This window comes from Acomys minous, assembly GCF_964271855.1.
Source record: "Acomys minous genome assembly, chromosome: 15".
Lineage (NCBI taxonomy): Eukaryota > Metazoa > Chordata > Mammalia > Rodentia > Muridae > Acomys > Acomys minous.
In genome coordinates this window covers 7554011-7569990 of record NC_140497.1, presented here as the reverse complement: position 1 = coordinate 7569990, position 15980 = coordinate 7554011, and the positions used below count along the sequence as shown (strand labels likewise).

Genomic DNA, 15980 nt, shown 5'->3' with positions numbered 1-15980 from the left:
CAAGGGCCTTGTATACATTAGGTAATTGCTCTGTCAGAGCTACTCCCAGAGTCCTCACAATTTTATAATCAGAAAAGTTCTTTTTTTGTTGGTTTTCTTCCCCCCCCCCCCCCGCCCCAGTGTTCCTCTATGTATCCCTGACTGTCCTGGAACTCCCTATGTAGACCAGGCTGGCCACCAATTCAGGTTTCTTCCTACCTCTGCATCCTGAGTGCTGTCATTAAAGGTGTGTACCACCACCACGCAGACAGAAAAGTTTTCTAAAAGCATAAAACTACAATGGATGAATCTCAGAATTAGGCTGAGTGAAAGGGGCAGATTAAAAAAAAGATGTCATCTTCACCAAGATGGTGACACGTGCCTTTAATCCCAGCACTAGGAAGGCAGAGGCAGATGGACCTCTATGAGTTCGAGGCCAGCCTGGTCTACAAAGAGAGTTCCAGGACAGCCAGAGCTATTACACAGAGAAACCCTGTCTCTAAAAACAAAAACAAAGGCTATTCGTGTGATGGCAAAGTGAGTGCCATTTTTTGGTAGTTGGGGCAGAGAAAAAAATGGGATGGAGCAGTAATGTTGACATTGTGACCTGCACTGCTCTGCCAGCAGGGGGCACATTCTGTCAAGGAGCTGACACAGTAGCGAGGCTCTGGGTATGAACTGGTGCCAGCAGGCTCCTTTGCTGGAGAGCCAGTGCTGTCAAACAGCTCCCACGTGGTGTGCGCAGAGCCTTTATCTCATTGGTGCCACCTGCCAAGGCAGGAAAGGAACGCCTGGCCATTTGGAGAGCGCTGGATGGTGATACAATGACCACTATAAATGTGAGCCGGGCTGGCTAGGGGTGGCCAGGGAAGGACAAAGGCGACTGCAGGGTAAGAGGGGTCACCTTCTAAGATGGAGAAGTTCAAGGCTGCGATGTTGCTGGGGAGTGTTGGCGATGCACTGGGCTATGGAAACGTGTGCAGAGAAAACAGTGTTTTAGGTTCAATCCAGGAGGAGCTGCAGAAGACGGGGGGACTGGACACCCTCGTGCTCTCGCCCGGAAAGTGGCCAGTGAGTGACAACACCGTCATGCACATGGCAACCGCTGAGGCTCTCACCACAGGTAGGACTGGCTGGCATACGTTCCACGTGTGTTGGGGTAGAAAGGCTGGTGCACGGCTGCCTGTGTTGATAGCAAAACAGTACCAGAACCTCAGGTGGTGGGCGCCCTGTTACCTGACACTGCTGCAGAAGGTGGTGATTTAATATTCACCCAAGCCCGGGGGCCTGATGGGAAGCAGCTCACATTTCTCCTGTGTGGCTTTGGGAGGGGGAGGACAGCAGATAATTAAGCTCCAGATTCTAAACACCTTTGGCTTATTTCTGCTGCCCAGGCAAGCCCTGGGAGCTGCTCCGGTGGGATAAGGCGCAGCACAGGTTCTCAGTGCAGAGGACGAGGCATCTCGTTCTAAGTCTGTTCCAGAAGAGCGTGGCATCCGGCGTCAACTTTGGACCCACTGAGATAGCACTGTGTTGGGGTGGCACCTCAGCTCCAAATAATTAAGGCTGCACTATCTGTATGAGCGATTCGACTGGGGCATTGCTTACAAGTAAATAAGAGTTTTGGATACGGGAGAACAAAGTTAGTCTGTTCACTAAGGAGGAGGCCAGTGCCAAGATCAACCAAGTGTCACATGGATCTCAGAGGGACATACAAGCATCTGTCTTCCCACAGGTCTAACATTGCCATCGCTGCAAAATTAGGACCCGAGGGCAGCAACCGAGCCAATAGGTGTCACTTATACATTCCCCATTCCGTTCATCTGTTGTGAACGTGCTCAGCTTAGTTCTGCGCTCACCGTATAGGAATGCCACAAATGTCATGTCCCGAAATAGAGTTGAAGCACACTGATAAGATATGGTGTCCCAGCTTGTTAAAAACGGTGAAGCATCTTTCTGGGTGTACACAACTGTGGAATCCAAGTATTTATGGATTCTGCCATCGTTGTATACGAATATAATCAACTAGCCCCTAAATAACTAGGAAGAATAAAGCTCACCGGCAAGGTACAGTGCCACACTTTGGGAAATGGTGAATCATCTTTTCAGGTTTCAGAAATTATGAATTCCAAGTATTTATTTCTTCTGATATTTTTTAGGCATACTTATATGTGCCTTTGTGGCCAATAGTATAGCTTAGAGCCCACCACAGTGCACAGCCTCTGGAGAACATGACATTTGAAACAAAACGACAGTCGGTACTTATTCTTTTTTTTTTTTAAGATTTATTTATTATTATGTATACAGTGTTGTCTGCTTGTAGGCCAGAAGAGGGCATCAGGTTACGTTATAGATGGTTGTGACTCACCATGTGGTTGCTGGGACTTGAACTCAGGACCTTCGGAAGAGCAGGAGGTGCTCTTAACCACTGAGCCATCTCTCCTGCCCCAGTGTTTATTCTCGATGTTTGCTTCCTTGAGGCTGCATATACGCCAGTGCACAGCTAAGTGTCATAAAGGGCCTTGTGTGTGCCTATATCTGCTGGGTGCTCTGTGAGTGCAGACTGCTAGGCCTGTGTCTGGGGTTTCCTTGGAGAGCCCCTGCCAAGATAGGTCCTGTGTAATGACACCGTGTGCTTGAGCTTAGATCAGTGGACAGCAGTCCATTCATGATGGGGTATGTGCATTTAGGTTTGGGTGCAGCGTTGGGCCTTTTTGATTTTGTATTTAGGGGGGAAAGTGAGTTCCCTGCCAGTCACTAGGTTAACGAAGCATTGGTTGCTATGCTGTGCCCTGTCATAGCCTCTCACTGTAGCTATGAGAAAACATTCGTTGAATACCCGTTTTGGTGAGCCTCTAGACACATGGTTCTCAGTCTGTGGGTTGAGACCCCTCTGGAAATGACTCTCTCGTAGGGGTCACCTAAAACCATCAGAAAACACAGATGTTTACATTATAGTTCATAAAAGTAGCAAAATCACAGTTACGAGGTAACAATGAAATAGTTTTATGGTTGGGGGCCACCACACCGTGAGGAACTGTATTCAAGGTCACAGCGTTAGGAAAGTTGAGAACCGCTGTCCTAGACACTAAGCATGTTTCATCTGCTCGCTATAAGCCAAGGCTCTATCTTTGAACAGCCTAGGTCTTGACAGTTGTAGGCCCCTTTAGGGGGCCTTGGAGACATGTCACCAATGGGAGGCACAGCTCCTTGCAGCAAATGCACATAAGGAGCTGTCCTACCTGCCTTGTGTGCACCATTCCAAGACCATGTCACCGTCACATTCTGAAAGGTGGCTTCAGTGTTTCCATGGAGTGGCTGAGTGACTCACTCAGTGCTCTTCAGCCATCTGACAGCACATCCAGGCAACCTGGCCACAGGCTGTGTTCTTATGTCCCCTGTCTATTGCCCAAGGTCAAGGTGGCCGCAGGACTATTTGCTGTGGTGTTTGGATGCTCTATAGCCTGCTCCCTGGATTGGAACCACTCTTGGCAACTGTCACTCATGATTCCATCACTCAGTAATGGCTATGTGGCCCATAAGCCACAGCTCATTCAGGGCCAGCATGTGGCATTCAGGACGCAAGAACGGAAACAAGGACAGGGCTTGGTCTGACGTTCTACAAGACATGTCAGTAGTGAGTGCTGCGCCTGGGACCTCACTCAGGAGTGCAAAGACCAAGGCAGCTTCATATTGTTGCTGGGCAAGTGTCTAATGACCATGGGCTTTCCTACCACGCTTTGAGCATGGCTCATTTCAGTACCATTTGGTCTGGGCTCAGGCACGTAGCTCCACATTCCTGTTGGCTGCTGCTGAGCCTAGGCATCTGGTGAGGTGCTCACATCCTGTGCCTTAAAACCCTTGGGGCTGAGCTGGGCGCTGGTGGTGCACCCCTTTAATCCCAGCACTCAGAGAGGCAGAGATAGGTGATCTCTGTGAGTTCGAGGCCTGCCTGGTCTACAAAGCGAGTCTAGGACAGCCAGTGCTACACAGAGAGACCCAGTCTCAAAAAACCATAAAACAAACAAACAAACAAAAGCCTCGTGGGGCTGTGGGAGTCAAGCAGGCTGGGGTCCCTGCCTCGGGAGGGTAAACAGATCTGGCTGACTGTTGACTGTCAGAGGCAGGAGAGGCTGGCAGGAAATGCCTCAGTGCTCAGGGGACTTGAGACCAGCAGAAAAAGGGCCAGAGCTGTCCCTTGTCGCCTCAGGGGTTAGAGTTAGAGTTAGAGTTGGAGGACGCACAGGTCGGAGCTAGGATGAGTGGGAGCGGCTGCAACCTGTGCTGGCCAGTTTTCTAAAGTGACTTATCCTTTAGGAGGATGGACAGGGAGGTAGAGAGAGGCAGAGCAGTCCAAGGGTCAGCAGATCGGGAGGGCTTGTGCTTGTTTACATCCTGACCTAAAAGGACGAGGGTCTGAGGCTGCGGGGTTTCTATGGGCCTTTTTACTCGGAAAAAGCTTTGTTTCAGTTGGAGGCAGAGATTTGTGGTATCTGATCTTATAATAATTGTTTTAGAGGGCTTGGGGAGGCCTGTGCTGCCAGGACAGAGGAAGAAACTGCCGTCTGTAAGCAGATAGCACCTGTAAACCAGTGCCAGATGCCACAGCTCAGCAACAGCCTGGGCTAGTGCTCAGGCCCCGCCTCCCAGCAGGGGTTCACAGGCAGACACAGCTAATTTTATTCCTGTCCGGTTGCCACGAGAAGCCTGGCTGGGACGTAAGGCGCGCCCTCCTCCAAAAAAAAAAAAGGTCCCCCTATCGTTTCTCCTGACCCAGTTCATAGCTAGGCATGAGGCCAGAGGGGAGAAGGTAAGGCTTGCCTCTCTCCTAGGCATCCGGAGGGCAGGGCAGGAGAAGGGCCCTTTCCCCAGGAGCTCACGAAGGCTTGGTGCCCATTAGGGAAGCAATTCTGTCAACCATGTCATTCCACTTGGCAACAAGGGACTCTTTGAGCCTGCCCCTCTCTCTCTCTGCAGCAGGTAGTCACCAAACCCTGGACCTCACTGACCGCGCATATGTGACCTTTGTCCACCAAGCTGCAGATTAATTTAGTGACCAAAAATCTCTAGCTTTGCCATCAAACCCCATCAGAAAACGATGGCTGCTCTAGAGCGTGTGAGGGAGAGGTGGGCCAGGTACCGTCCTGGCCAAAGGCAGGTGTGCTGTATGGACTAGCTCTTGCCATCCCCTTCGCCCCATGACCTTCAAGGATGTGGCCCATTCCGGTTCCCCAAATGCACTTCATGGGAGCAGGACACATTTGGCAACCGCAGCCGTTCAGAACCTGGGCTTCCCAAGGTGGTGGGTGGGAGCTGGCGCTCAGAAGAATCACCCTGGGCAGTGGGCGTGCCCTAGACTCTCAGGACGCCAGAATAGGAGGGACGGCAAGCTGAAGGTCTAAACTTCAGCCAGCCAGCAGGGGAGTCACCAGACTTCCTCCTCTTCCCTGAGCATGCACCTCGTGTAGCCTCGCCATCCATCGATGGGGCCTGTTCCCACACGCACCGCCTCACATGTGTGCTGTCCTCACTGACATCTGTCCCCTGCCCCTTCCTCCACAGACTACTGGTGCCTAGATGACCTGTACCGTGAGATGGTAAAGTGCTACGTGGAAGCGGTGGAGAAACTTTCAGAACGTCGGCCAGACCCTTCCACTCTTGAGGGCTGCTCCCAGCTGAAGCCAGATAACTACCTCCTCGCCTGGCATACTCCTTTCAGTGAAAAGGGTCAGAACCTTTCTATTCACAGAGCTGCCATTAGGGCCCCCCCGCGGGGTTGGGGGTGCTGGCAGCCTGCCCTGACGCGCTCAGCGTGGCATGCTCAGCTGCCTGCATCAGATCCTTTAGTGAGCATCTGCTTGCCAGCCATCCCTGCTTGCTTGAGAGCCTGTCAGAGACGCTGTCCGCAGGACATCAGGCTTCCCCCAGAAGGCTTCTTATTATTATCTCCAGTTTCTTTTAAGGAATGTTTTCCACCACCTTTCCTTAAGGCTTGTATTTTGCTAAGGAGAAGTGCAGTCTGTGTTCACACCTCCAGTGTTCTATGCTGAGCCTCTAGGTGGCCCGGGCTCCCACCCCTCAGAGCCTCTCCTCCTCTTGTGCCGGGCCTGTCTCCTGGTACCGCTTTTATAATACTGAATCCACAGCTCTGCATTTACCCTGAAGGGAGCAGAGTGGACACAGTACAATGTAGGTGCCACAGCTGTCAGCTCCCTCCCCAGCCCCGTCAATCTGGGGACCTGGGCTCACTCTTCCCAAACAGAAGAGAAAGTGCTAACGCCTAGGGTGTCTCTGAACTGAAGGGCACAAGAGCAGCTGAGCCATGGTGGGACCAGGTCAGATGCTCTGATATCCAGGAAAGGCCAAGAGAGAACAACCCAGGTGCAGTGCAAGAAGTGTAGATTTTACCAGCAGGGGAGATGTTTAACAAGTATAAATGTGTCACTACCAAGAATAGCAGTTTAAGCAGGTACAGCAGGACTACTGTTCCTATTTTCATTTCTGCTACCATGATAAAAATATTCCAGCTAATGCTGGGCTGTGGTGGCGGCGTACTCCTTTAATCCCAGCACTCGGCAGGCAGAGGCAGGCAGATCTCTGAGTTTGAGGCCAGCCTGGTCTACAGAATGAGTTCCAGGATAGCCAAGGCTACACAGAGAAACCCTGTCTTGAAAAACCCAAAATGATGATGATGATGATGATGATGATGATGATGATGATGATGATGACATCACCCTGGCTAAAAGCAATTTAGAGGGGAGGGGAAGTTTTTTTGGGGGGGGGCTTTTTTGAGACAGAGTCTCTCTGGGTTAGCCGTGGCTGTCCTAGACTCACTTTGTAGACCAGGCTGGCCTCGAACTCACAGCGATCCGCCTGCCTCTGCCTCCTGAGTGCTGGGATTAAAGGCGTGCACCACCATGCCCGGCCAAAAGAACCCATCTAGGTGTCATCTTTTTTTTTTTTTTAAAGTATTTATTTATTTAAGTATACAGTGCTTCACCTTCATATATGCCTACAGGCCAGAAGAGGGCAGCAGATCTCACCATAGATGGTTGTGACCCACCCTGTGGTTGCTGGGAATTGAACTCAGGACCTTTGGAAGAACAGGCAGTACTCTTAACCTCTGAGCCATCTCTCCAACCCCTGGGGAAGTTATTTATTTATTATGGCTCTAGGTTACAGATCATTGTTATGGAGAACTCAAGGCGGGAACTTCAGCCAGCTGGTCACATCACACCCACAGTGGAGAGCAAAGAGAAATGAACACATGCTCAGTCACTTGCTTGCTTGCTTGCTTGCGCTCAGTTTAATTTCTCCAGCATTAAATGTTCAGGACCCTCTGACGAGGAATGGTGCTACCCACAGTGGACTGGGGCTTCTCACATCACTTAACTTAATTAAGACACCCCCCCCCACACACACACAGATGCCCATACACCAACCCAATGTAGACAGTCCTTCGTTGAGACTCTTTCCAGGTTATTCTAGATTGTGTCACGTTGACAATGGAAACTGGCCATCACAGCTACCAAGAAGGCCTCAGGGCCATCACTGTGGTGACATACAGAGCTTCCTGCTAGGCAAGGCAAAAGTGATACAGACCCTTATGGGGAAATCCAGTATTATATGGCAAAATTGTTTAATGAAAATACCTTTTGATCTGACATCCTACTTCTAAAAGTCTTAAAGACCCACATGACAACATACTAAAGCAAATGCACAGAAACATGCACGAGGATGACACACGACAGCATACTAAGCAAACATGCAAAAACGTGCACAAAGATGACTTTGGCATCATCATTGTGTTGGCAAAAGGCTGGAAGCAGCTTGGTGTTCCTCAGTAAGAGGTTGGGAGTGTTAATTATATAATCCATACAGGAGAAGCTATTTGAAAGAATAGAGTAGACCCGTGTGTCAAGATGTAAAACCTCTATGCTGTGTATCGGTGGGAAAAAAGCAAGATTCCAACTTCCTCTACAGCTGCATCTATGGAAAGGATGTGCATGTGGAGGGAGACCATGGAGTGTGCATACAGGAAAGTGCTCCAAGAACAGCGCAGAGCCTTCATGGCAGAAATAAATAATATTAGTGCTTGATGCTTGAAAGTGCAGCACATACATGGAGTGCCCAAGGAGGCCAGAAGAGGACGCATGCCGGTTATAACTTAATGACACTGGGGTTTTTATTGTTTGTTTTTGTTTTTGTTTTGTTTGTTTTGTTTTGTTAAGACAGAGTTTCTCTATGTAGCCCTGGCTGTCCTAGACTCGCTTTGTAGACCAGGCTGGCCTCAAACTCACAGCGATCCGCCTGCCTCTGCCTCCCAAGTGCTGGGATTAAAGGCATGCATCACCACGCTTGGCTCTAATGACACCTTTTTAAAGAGAAAATTTGCCAGAAAAGGTAGCTACATAGTAAGACTCTGTTTCCAAAAAAAGGAAGGAAAGAGAAAAGTGAGGTGGTGGTGGGGGCCGGGGGAGGAAGCCAGCACATCTGACTCAATGCTGTTTCTGCCCCAGCAGCGCTACATTGTGAGACTGTCCGTTCTCAGGGGCTAACTAACTCCACTTTCTTGCAACCTGCTCCACAGATCTCTTTTCTTATGTCCAGGATTTGGGTGGCTTATTCATTGTTCACTCACCCAATGATATTCTAATGACGGGTTGTTACTTAAGCCTCATACTTAAGACATGAGTGCCAGACTCCCACAGGTTACGGAGGCAAATCTGAATCCAGGCATCTATCACCCCGTAGGGTCAGGATTTGGCGCTGCCACTAAAGCAATGTGCATCGGAATGCGGTACTGGAAGCCAGAGCGGCTGGAGACCCTCATTGAAGTCAGCATTGAGTGCGGGAGAATGACCCACAACCATCCCACAGGTAAAGCGGTGCTGGGCAGGTGCAGGTCCTGCGCGGCTCATGTTCCACTTGGAAACAGAGTCGGCGTTAAGTGTGGTGATGTTGAAGAAGCCACGCGAGGGGGAAAGTTCTCATTGTTGAAGTATCATTCTTGTCAGAACAAAAGAAAAGAGAGGTACAGCTTGTGAGGGGAAACTGGGCTGCAGCTAACGAGGGGTTAAAGTCAGGTCTGTCAGCGGATGAAGAGGTGCCTTGCCTCTTACACAGAGGGAGAGGCAGAGCTCACAGCTCTGGGGTGGTCTGTATGGACTCAAGCTCACAGATCTGGGAGTGATCTGTGTGGACTCAAGCTCACAGCTCTGGGGGTGGTCTGTGTGGACTCAAGCTCACAGCTCTGGGGGTGGTCTGTGTGGCCACTGGCCCGGGTAACCGAGCTACACCTCTCTCTCTGCTGCCCTCCAGGATTCCTTGGGTCTCTGTGCACTGCCCTGTTTGCCTCTTACGCAGTCCAGGGAAAGCCACTTGTACAATGGGGAAGAGAGATGCTCAAGGTGGTCCCATTGGCCGAGGAGTACTGCAGGAAGACCATCCGGCACATGGCAGGTGAGCCTGGCTTCTTCCTGCCCCAGTGCTTTCCGCTCGCCCAAAGCACGTGTGCTCCCTTTCCAACTCAAGTCCCGCACCTGCCGCTTAGCAGCTGCAGGTGCGTTCATCCAAAGCCAGTGCCTAGAGAAGCCTTGACCAGTGTGGGAAGAGCTGACGTCACAATGGTCCTCACCTGGCAGAGGGCAGGCACCTGCTCCTGGTGTCAAGGAGACCCCTTCCCCAGTACGCTGATGTCTTAGGATGCCCACACCCTCTGCATCTTCAAGCTGGCACCAAGTGTCTAGGGCAAATGAGAAGTGTATCTGCAGAGCAGTAACTCACACCTACACTTCCCACGGCCCCACCCTAACCCACACTCGACCAAAGAGATGTAGCCTATCCCGTGGCACACACTTCCATTTGTACCAAGATGGATGTCCCCATGCCGTGAGTCCCCAGAGAACACTAAAGGCTTGTGCTCCCAACATTTTCATCTGACCTCATTAACCCTGAGCCTGCCAGCCTTTTGGGCATGGTCAGCCTGTTAATCAAACCTCCTGGGAGCGCCATGGCTTCTAGGGTTCGGCAGCAAAGTATATCCTCCCCTCCCCCGCTTGGCTCAGGTGTTCGGTACAGTAGACATAGATACAGGAGCCCAAAGGCAGGACTGGAAAACTCAGGGCTCACTCCCCATTGAGTATAAGGAAGACGCTCCTACCCCACAGTCGTTCTCCACTCTAGGAGGGTGTGTGGATGGTGTGCAGGTGGATCCACCTGTTGTGCTGTGCACCTAAGGGGGACCTACACTCTAAAGGAGGCCACCCAGGGTGTCCTGAAAGAAGCGAGGTTGTGAGCACGGGGTCAGGGTTATGCCTTCCCCAAGACAGCATGAAGCTGAGTGACTCCTGAGCAGTCCCAAGAGTCACATCAAGGTCACCACAGGATGTGGATGAGGAGTCATGTTCTAAAAGGTTCCAGAACATCTTTACCAGGATAAATAACACACAGGAGGACGCCCACTTGGCCTTAGCACTAGAGGAAACTGGGCCTAAAGGATGGTACTGGGCACTCTAGTTAGCGCATCTCTGAACTGTCCATCCTCCATCAACTTGACCTCCACAGAATATTGATTTCATTTGCTTTTGCTTAGCTTAACCCATCGTCCCCTGGTTCCTCTGTCTCAAATGGGCTAGATTAAGCCATCTTCCCTTAGTTCCTCTGTCTCACATGGACTCAGATGCCCCCTGAAGGTCCCTCAATGCTACCCACGATCAGTGGGCTGTTTCTCTCACCCAAGTAGGATCACTAGCCACCCCCAAGACTGGAAGGCAGTTACTATTACAAAACTTACAGCACAACAGTCACATTGCTAAGGGACGCCCAGGACTCCAGAGCCCATGAGGCTATTTTAAAAGGGTGCCGTCCATGAGGGAACAGGGTTCACTGACAGGCCATTTCGGGGGCTTAACTCTTTCTGGGAAGTGACCCCTAAGGAACATTTCTTTATGTCAGATTGATTTTAAGTTTGCTTAACCCAGACTTCTAGGAGCTCTGTAGACACAGCACTTTGAATAGACCCTGAGCTTACCCAGCAATTGCTGTTCTGTAAACACCCTTGGATAGTGTCCCCTGGGGCCTCCCCAGGTTTGAGGGGCAGCTGAAAGAATCAGACATGCCTTGCAGGTCCTGGGCTCTGAGTGTGGCAATCTCCCTCCTGTGCTGCTGGCTACCCCGCACAAGCCTTTGACCTTTAGTGGTACTCAAGTGGGCAGTGTTCAGCTTTGTGAGGCCTAGCATGTCCAGAAGTCAAATGTGCTAGTCCAAGAAGCTGTCCAGCACCTCCTGGCTTCTCCCCTGCAGCCTCTCCCTGCCATCCTGTAGCCCTTTACCCTTCCTGCTCTGTTCCCTGCCCTCAGCTGTCCAGCCATAGGCAGAAGGCAAGTTCTAGATCTTTACCCTCCGCTATGTCCCCTAAAGCCTTACCAGCCCCTAAAGGCCAAGGCATTCCCCACCCTCTGTTGCCTCCAGGAGAGGACAGGCTGTGAGCCTCCTAGAGCAAGTGCCTCCCTTTCCTGCTGCTGACTGAGCTCTCTAGATGGCTCGATCCCCTGTAAGATGAGTGGCTGCTGGCCACTGCCCAGCCGGTACCCTCCTCATCAGATGTACCAAGCGGGGGTAGTTCGGCCCACTAGGGGCTTCGGTTTCAAGTTATCTGTAATAATAAAACATCTCCCCTTACTGTGCAGGTCCACATTTAAGTTAATCAGAATACAGAACTCCATTTTGGTTTTGTTTTGGATTTCTGGGTTTCTTTGGTTTAGGGAGATTTTTTTTTTTCCAGTATCTTATGCGTGCCAGGCAAGCACTCTTAACCCTGAGTGGCATCTTCTCATTAATTAAAATTCTAGGCTCCTAACCACTGTAACCACGTCTGCTTTAGAGGACAGTTAAATAACTCTGCTGCTGTGTTGCTTCCTCCCCGTCTTTCATGCCACTGCTGGAGGCAGCCGTGCCTGTTAGGGCTGCTCATTTTTGGCACTGATGATACTCCACCCCGACACCTGCCGAGGGGGAGGGCACTGTCCACGCCCCCATCTCCATGCCCACCGTCACCAGCCACCAGCAGCCCACCTGCCCTGTGCTTGCCTCTAGAGTACCAGGAACACTGGTTTTACTTCGAAGCAAAGTGGCAGTTTTACCTGGAGGAAAGAAAAATCAGTGAAGACAGAGAGGACAAAGCCACCTTCCCTGACAACTACGACGCAGAGGAGAGAGACAAGGTGAGTCTAGCCCGAGCCCTGGGGGCGTGCCGGTACTCTGTGGAAGGATCTTGGCCGGGACACAGTGAGTGAGTGAGCAAGACTGGCGGGAGTGGCCAGCAGCCACAGGGACAGACTTGGATCTTCTGCCGCGCACACACTGACCCACGCTTCTCTTCAGACCTACAGGAAGTGGAGCTCGGAAGGCCGAGGGGGACGGCGCGGCCACGATGCCCCCATGATAGCCTACGATGCCCTCCTTGCTGCAGGGAGCAACTGGACAGAGCTGTGCCAACGGGCCATGTTTCACGGAGGTAAGAAGCCCTCCTCTGGGGTGGATACTTCCAGAAGGTACTAACCTGTGCCCTGGAGCACTTCCAGGTATTTAGGGTCCACCGATATGGGGTTCAGCCACAGACCCGGAACACACACTCTGGGCACACTCTGCAGATACAGTTGCAGTAACCTACTTTGATGTGGCTCACAAGCCTGCTGGTCTCACAGGTGACCACTGTCAGGACAGTGGCCAGGTGTAGGGACACTTCTCTTTCCAGCTGCTCACTCCCAGCTGGCAGGTCTCCCTCAACCCGACTACCCAGGTGTGCCCATCCTGCCATTCTGTAGCCTGTACAAAGCCATGTTCCTGGGTCTGGGTGAAGTGCTTCTCCTCCTGAGACCTATTGTGCCTCAGTGGCCCCCACACATTGGGCTTACTAAATGTGAGACAAGTGCTGAGAATAGCTGCCTGCCTTCCAGCCTATGCAGAATGCCACAAACGCTAGGCTCACCGGTGTTTAGTGATGCACAGTACTTCAGCTGGGATTAACCCAAGCCTGTGCTGTTGAAGCCAGCTGGGCACTTCCAGAAAAGCCATGCTGTGAGGAGGGCACAGACAAAGTGTAAGGAGTCACTTTATATAGCCCATATAGGACGGAGCGTCTTGTGCAGACAGGAAGGCAAAAGCGCACACAATTGCATCCCCTCAGCCTTGCAAACAGGCATGGAGTGAATGCAGCACATTTACAATGTGGACCACTTGAGGCACGCTATGAGGCAAAGAGGACTACAGGGTGCCTGGCGAAGCCAAGAAAGGCAGGATGGGCTTGGGTGTCTGAGAGGCTGACAAGGAAGTCACTGCCCTTGCAGCTGCCTCTGACCACAGTCCCAAGACAAATGCATATCCGTTCAATTGAGTGTGTGGCGGGAGCCCCAAGCTGCCAGTGGCAAGTTCCATGTGGGACCAGAACTTTGTCCCACAAATCATTGGGGCCCTCGTCCTTCTTTTAGCTTTCCTCTGAGAACAAACAGCTTGGATCAGAGCCATCCTGGAAGCAGGTTTTTGTAGAAGGAGAGAAAGAAAAGTTGTGGGAAGAGAGGCCTGGCTATGGCAGCTCCCTGTCCTTCCTGCTGTTCCTGGATGTCTGTGTTCAGGCCTCTCCCAGGACCAGCATCCAGGTCTCGAGGTGTGTCTACTCCAAGAACCACTGCCCTGCCCTTCCCCTCCATCCACCATTGTGCTCCCGGCCTCATTCGGTCCACTCACTCTCCCACAGTGTGTGCACAAGCATGCACGTGCTAGTGTGCAAGTGTGTGGGTCTGAAACATTACTAGGACTCAGAAGCAGCTTGGGGTCAGAGGTCATGGGAGGAATCAGGGTTCCCAGCCAAAGAGACAAAGGCCACAGCACAGCGTTTTTTCTTCTAGAACTGGCAGATTGTTGACGCTTTAGACGCTGCTTATGTGCAGTCAGTTGTCCTCACTTGACTGATTTTTACAACTGCCTGAGACTGCAGGAAGCAGGTGACCCTGAAATGATTCTGAAAAGCAGGCTGTGGGGGTAGGGGTGTGGCTAAGCTGGCAGAGTGCGTGCTTAGTATGAACAGGATCCTGAGTTTGGTCCCCAGCACCCCAACACACACACACACACACACACACACACACACACACACACACACACACACGGTGTTGCATACCTGTAATTTAAGCACTTGGGAGATGGAAGCTTGAAGGTCATAAGTTGGCTACATAATGAGTTTGAGGGTAGCCTGGATCACATGAGGCTCTGTCTTCAAAGACAGGTGTGTGTGGGGTGGGTGACAGAGCATGGCTCAGCAGGTAAAAGCAATGTAACCAAGCCTGATTTATTTATTATGTAGAGTGCTCTGCCTGCATGTACACCTGCAGCCCAGAAGAGGGCATCAGATCACATTACAGCTGGTTGTGAGCCACCATGTGTTTGCTGGGAATTGAACTCAGGACCTCTGGAAGAGCAGTCGGTGCCCTTAACCTCCGAGCCATTTCTCCAGCCTGTAACCAAGCCTGATAACCTGAGTTTATTCCAGAATGTGGTAGAAGGAAAGAACCGACTTCACACAGGCACTGTGTGCACACTCGAGTACACACAATAAGTAAATGTACTAGAACCTTGTAGGCTAGGGGTCTGGTGAGGCTCAGTTGGAGTATGTGCCTAACATGCACTAAGCTGTAGGCTCAGCCCCAGAACCTCATAAACTGCCTGTGTGGAGGCTCATGCCCATATTCCCAGCACTAGGGAGGTAGAGTTCAAGAACAGAAGTTCAAGGCCACCCTGGGCTGCAAAAGACCCTGACTCAAAAACAAACTGCAGGTGGAGAGAGAGGCCATGGGTTAAGTGTACTTGCTGCTCCTGGAGCCAACTTGAGTTCAGTTTCCAGCGTCATATAGTAACTTAGAACCTCACTAATTCTAATTCCAGGGGCTTTTTAAAAAAACCTCTCTAGTCTCCATCTGCAACACACACACACACACACACACACACACACACACACACACACACACGGTGCACATACATTCATGCAGCCGAAGCACTCAAACATAAAATAAAAAATAAGTTTTAAAAGAAGAGCAACCAAACAAAGGTAGGCTGTGGTTGGCTTTAGTGCAAACCAGAGATGGAAAGGTAGTGAGTGCACAACCATCAGAAATGGAGAGCAGCCAGAGCTGGGTGCAGTGGCGCACGCCCGTAAACGCAGTACTCAGGGAGGCAGAAGTGGGCAGGTCGCTGTGAGTTCGAGGCCAGCCCGGACTACAAAGCCAGTCCAAGGACAGCCAAAGCTACACAGAGAAACCCTGTCTCGAAAAACCAAAAAAAAAGAAAAAAGAAAAAAGAAAAAAAGAAAAGAAAGAAATAGAGAGCATCCCAATTGGTTCTGCATATTCAATTAAGGACAATTTTATGAGTTTTTATGGGGTGAGTAGCATATTTATGGAGGAAGGTAACTTTTCTCCTCCCAGCCATGATGGGCCAGATCCCCCTTTTAGGATCTTTCTTCCCATAATCCGCTAGAAAAGTCCAAAAAGGATGGATGAAAATCACGGTGTAATGAAGCCAATCGCACATGTGTGACAACTGGGCATGTGCTCTGGCTCCTGAGTCTCTGGTAGAGGAACAACTTAAGGCAGCGTCCGACCGTCAGGAGACACAGCTGCCGCACGCTGATGCACTTCCTTGACCACCTCACACATACCTCCTTTATGAGAGCGCTCGAAGTCCAAAGATGGATCCCATGGCCATCTGTCAGTTGACAAACCTGAGGCTCTGTTATAAAAGCTGAAGCCAGGCCTTTTCAGGTGTTCAGGCTGTACCAACAGGACCAGGGCTCCGACTGTCTTTAGGACTCCATTCATTTGCCCTACCCCACCTCACGTCTACCTCTACCTGCTACCTAAGGCCCAGGTGTCACCTGAATAGGGGAACAGAGAGAAAACACCTGCACAGCAGGCACGGGTCTTGTGCTTAGAACTGTGTCTGCCCCGGTA

General features: G+C 51.1%; 1 protein-coding gene across 1 annotated transcript in view; it reads left to right on the top strand.

Annotated features, from left to right (window-relative positions):
* The first annotated feature begins 721 nt into the window (after positions 1-721).
* The window catches only part of ADPRHL1 (ADP-ribosylhydrolase like 1), a 37358-nt gene continuing 22099 nt past the window's right edge, over positions 722-15980 (top strand). Inside the window, exons 1-6 of the mRNA XM_084758841.1 lie at positions 722-1102; positions 5542-5706; positions 8734-8859; positions 9301-9441; positions 12076-12203; positions 12364-12496. Coding sequence (XP_084614967.1) covers positions 892-1102; positions 5542-5706; positions 8734-8859; positions 9301-9441; positions 12076-12203; positions 12364-12496 — 904 coding nt within the window. The 5' untranslated portion in view covers positions 722-891. The remainder of the gene's footprint in view (positions 1103-5541; positions 5707-8733; positions 8860-9300; positions 9442-12075; positions 12204-12363; positions 12497-15980) is intronic.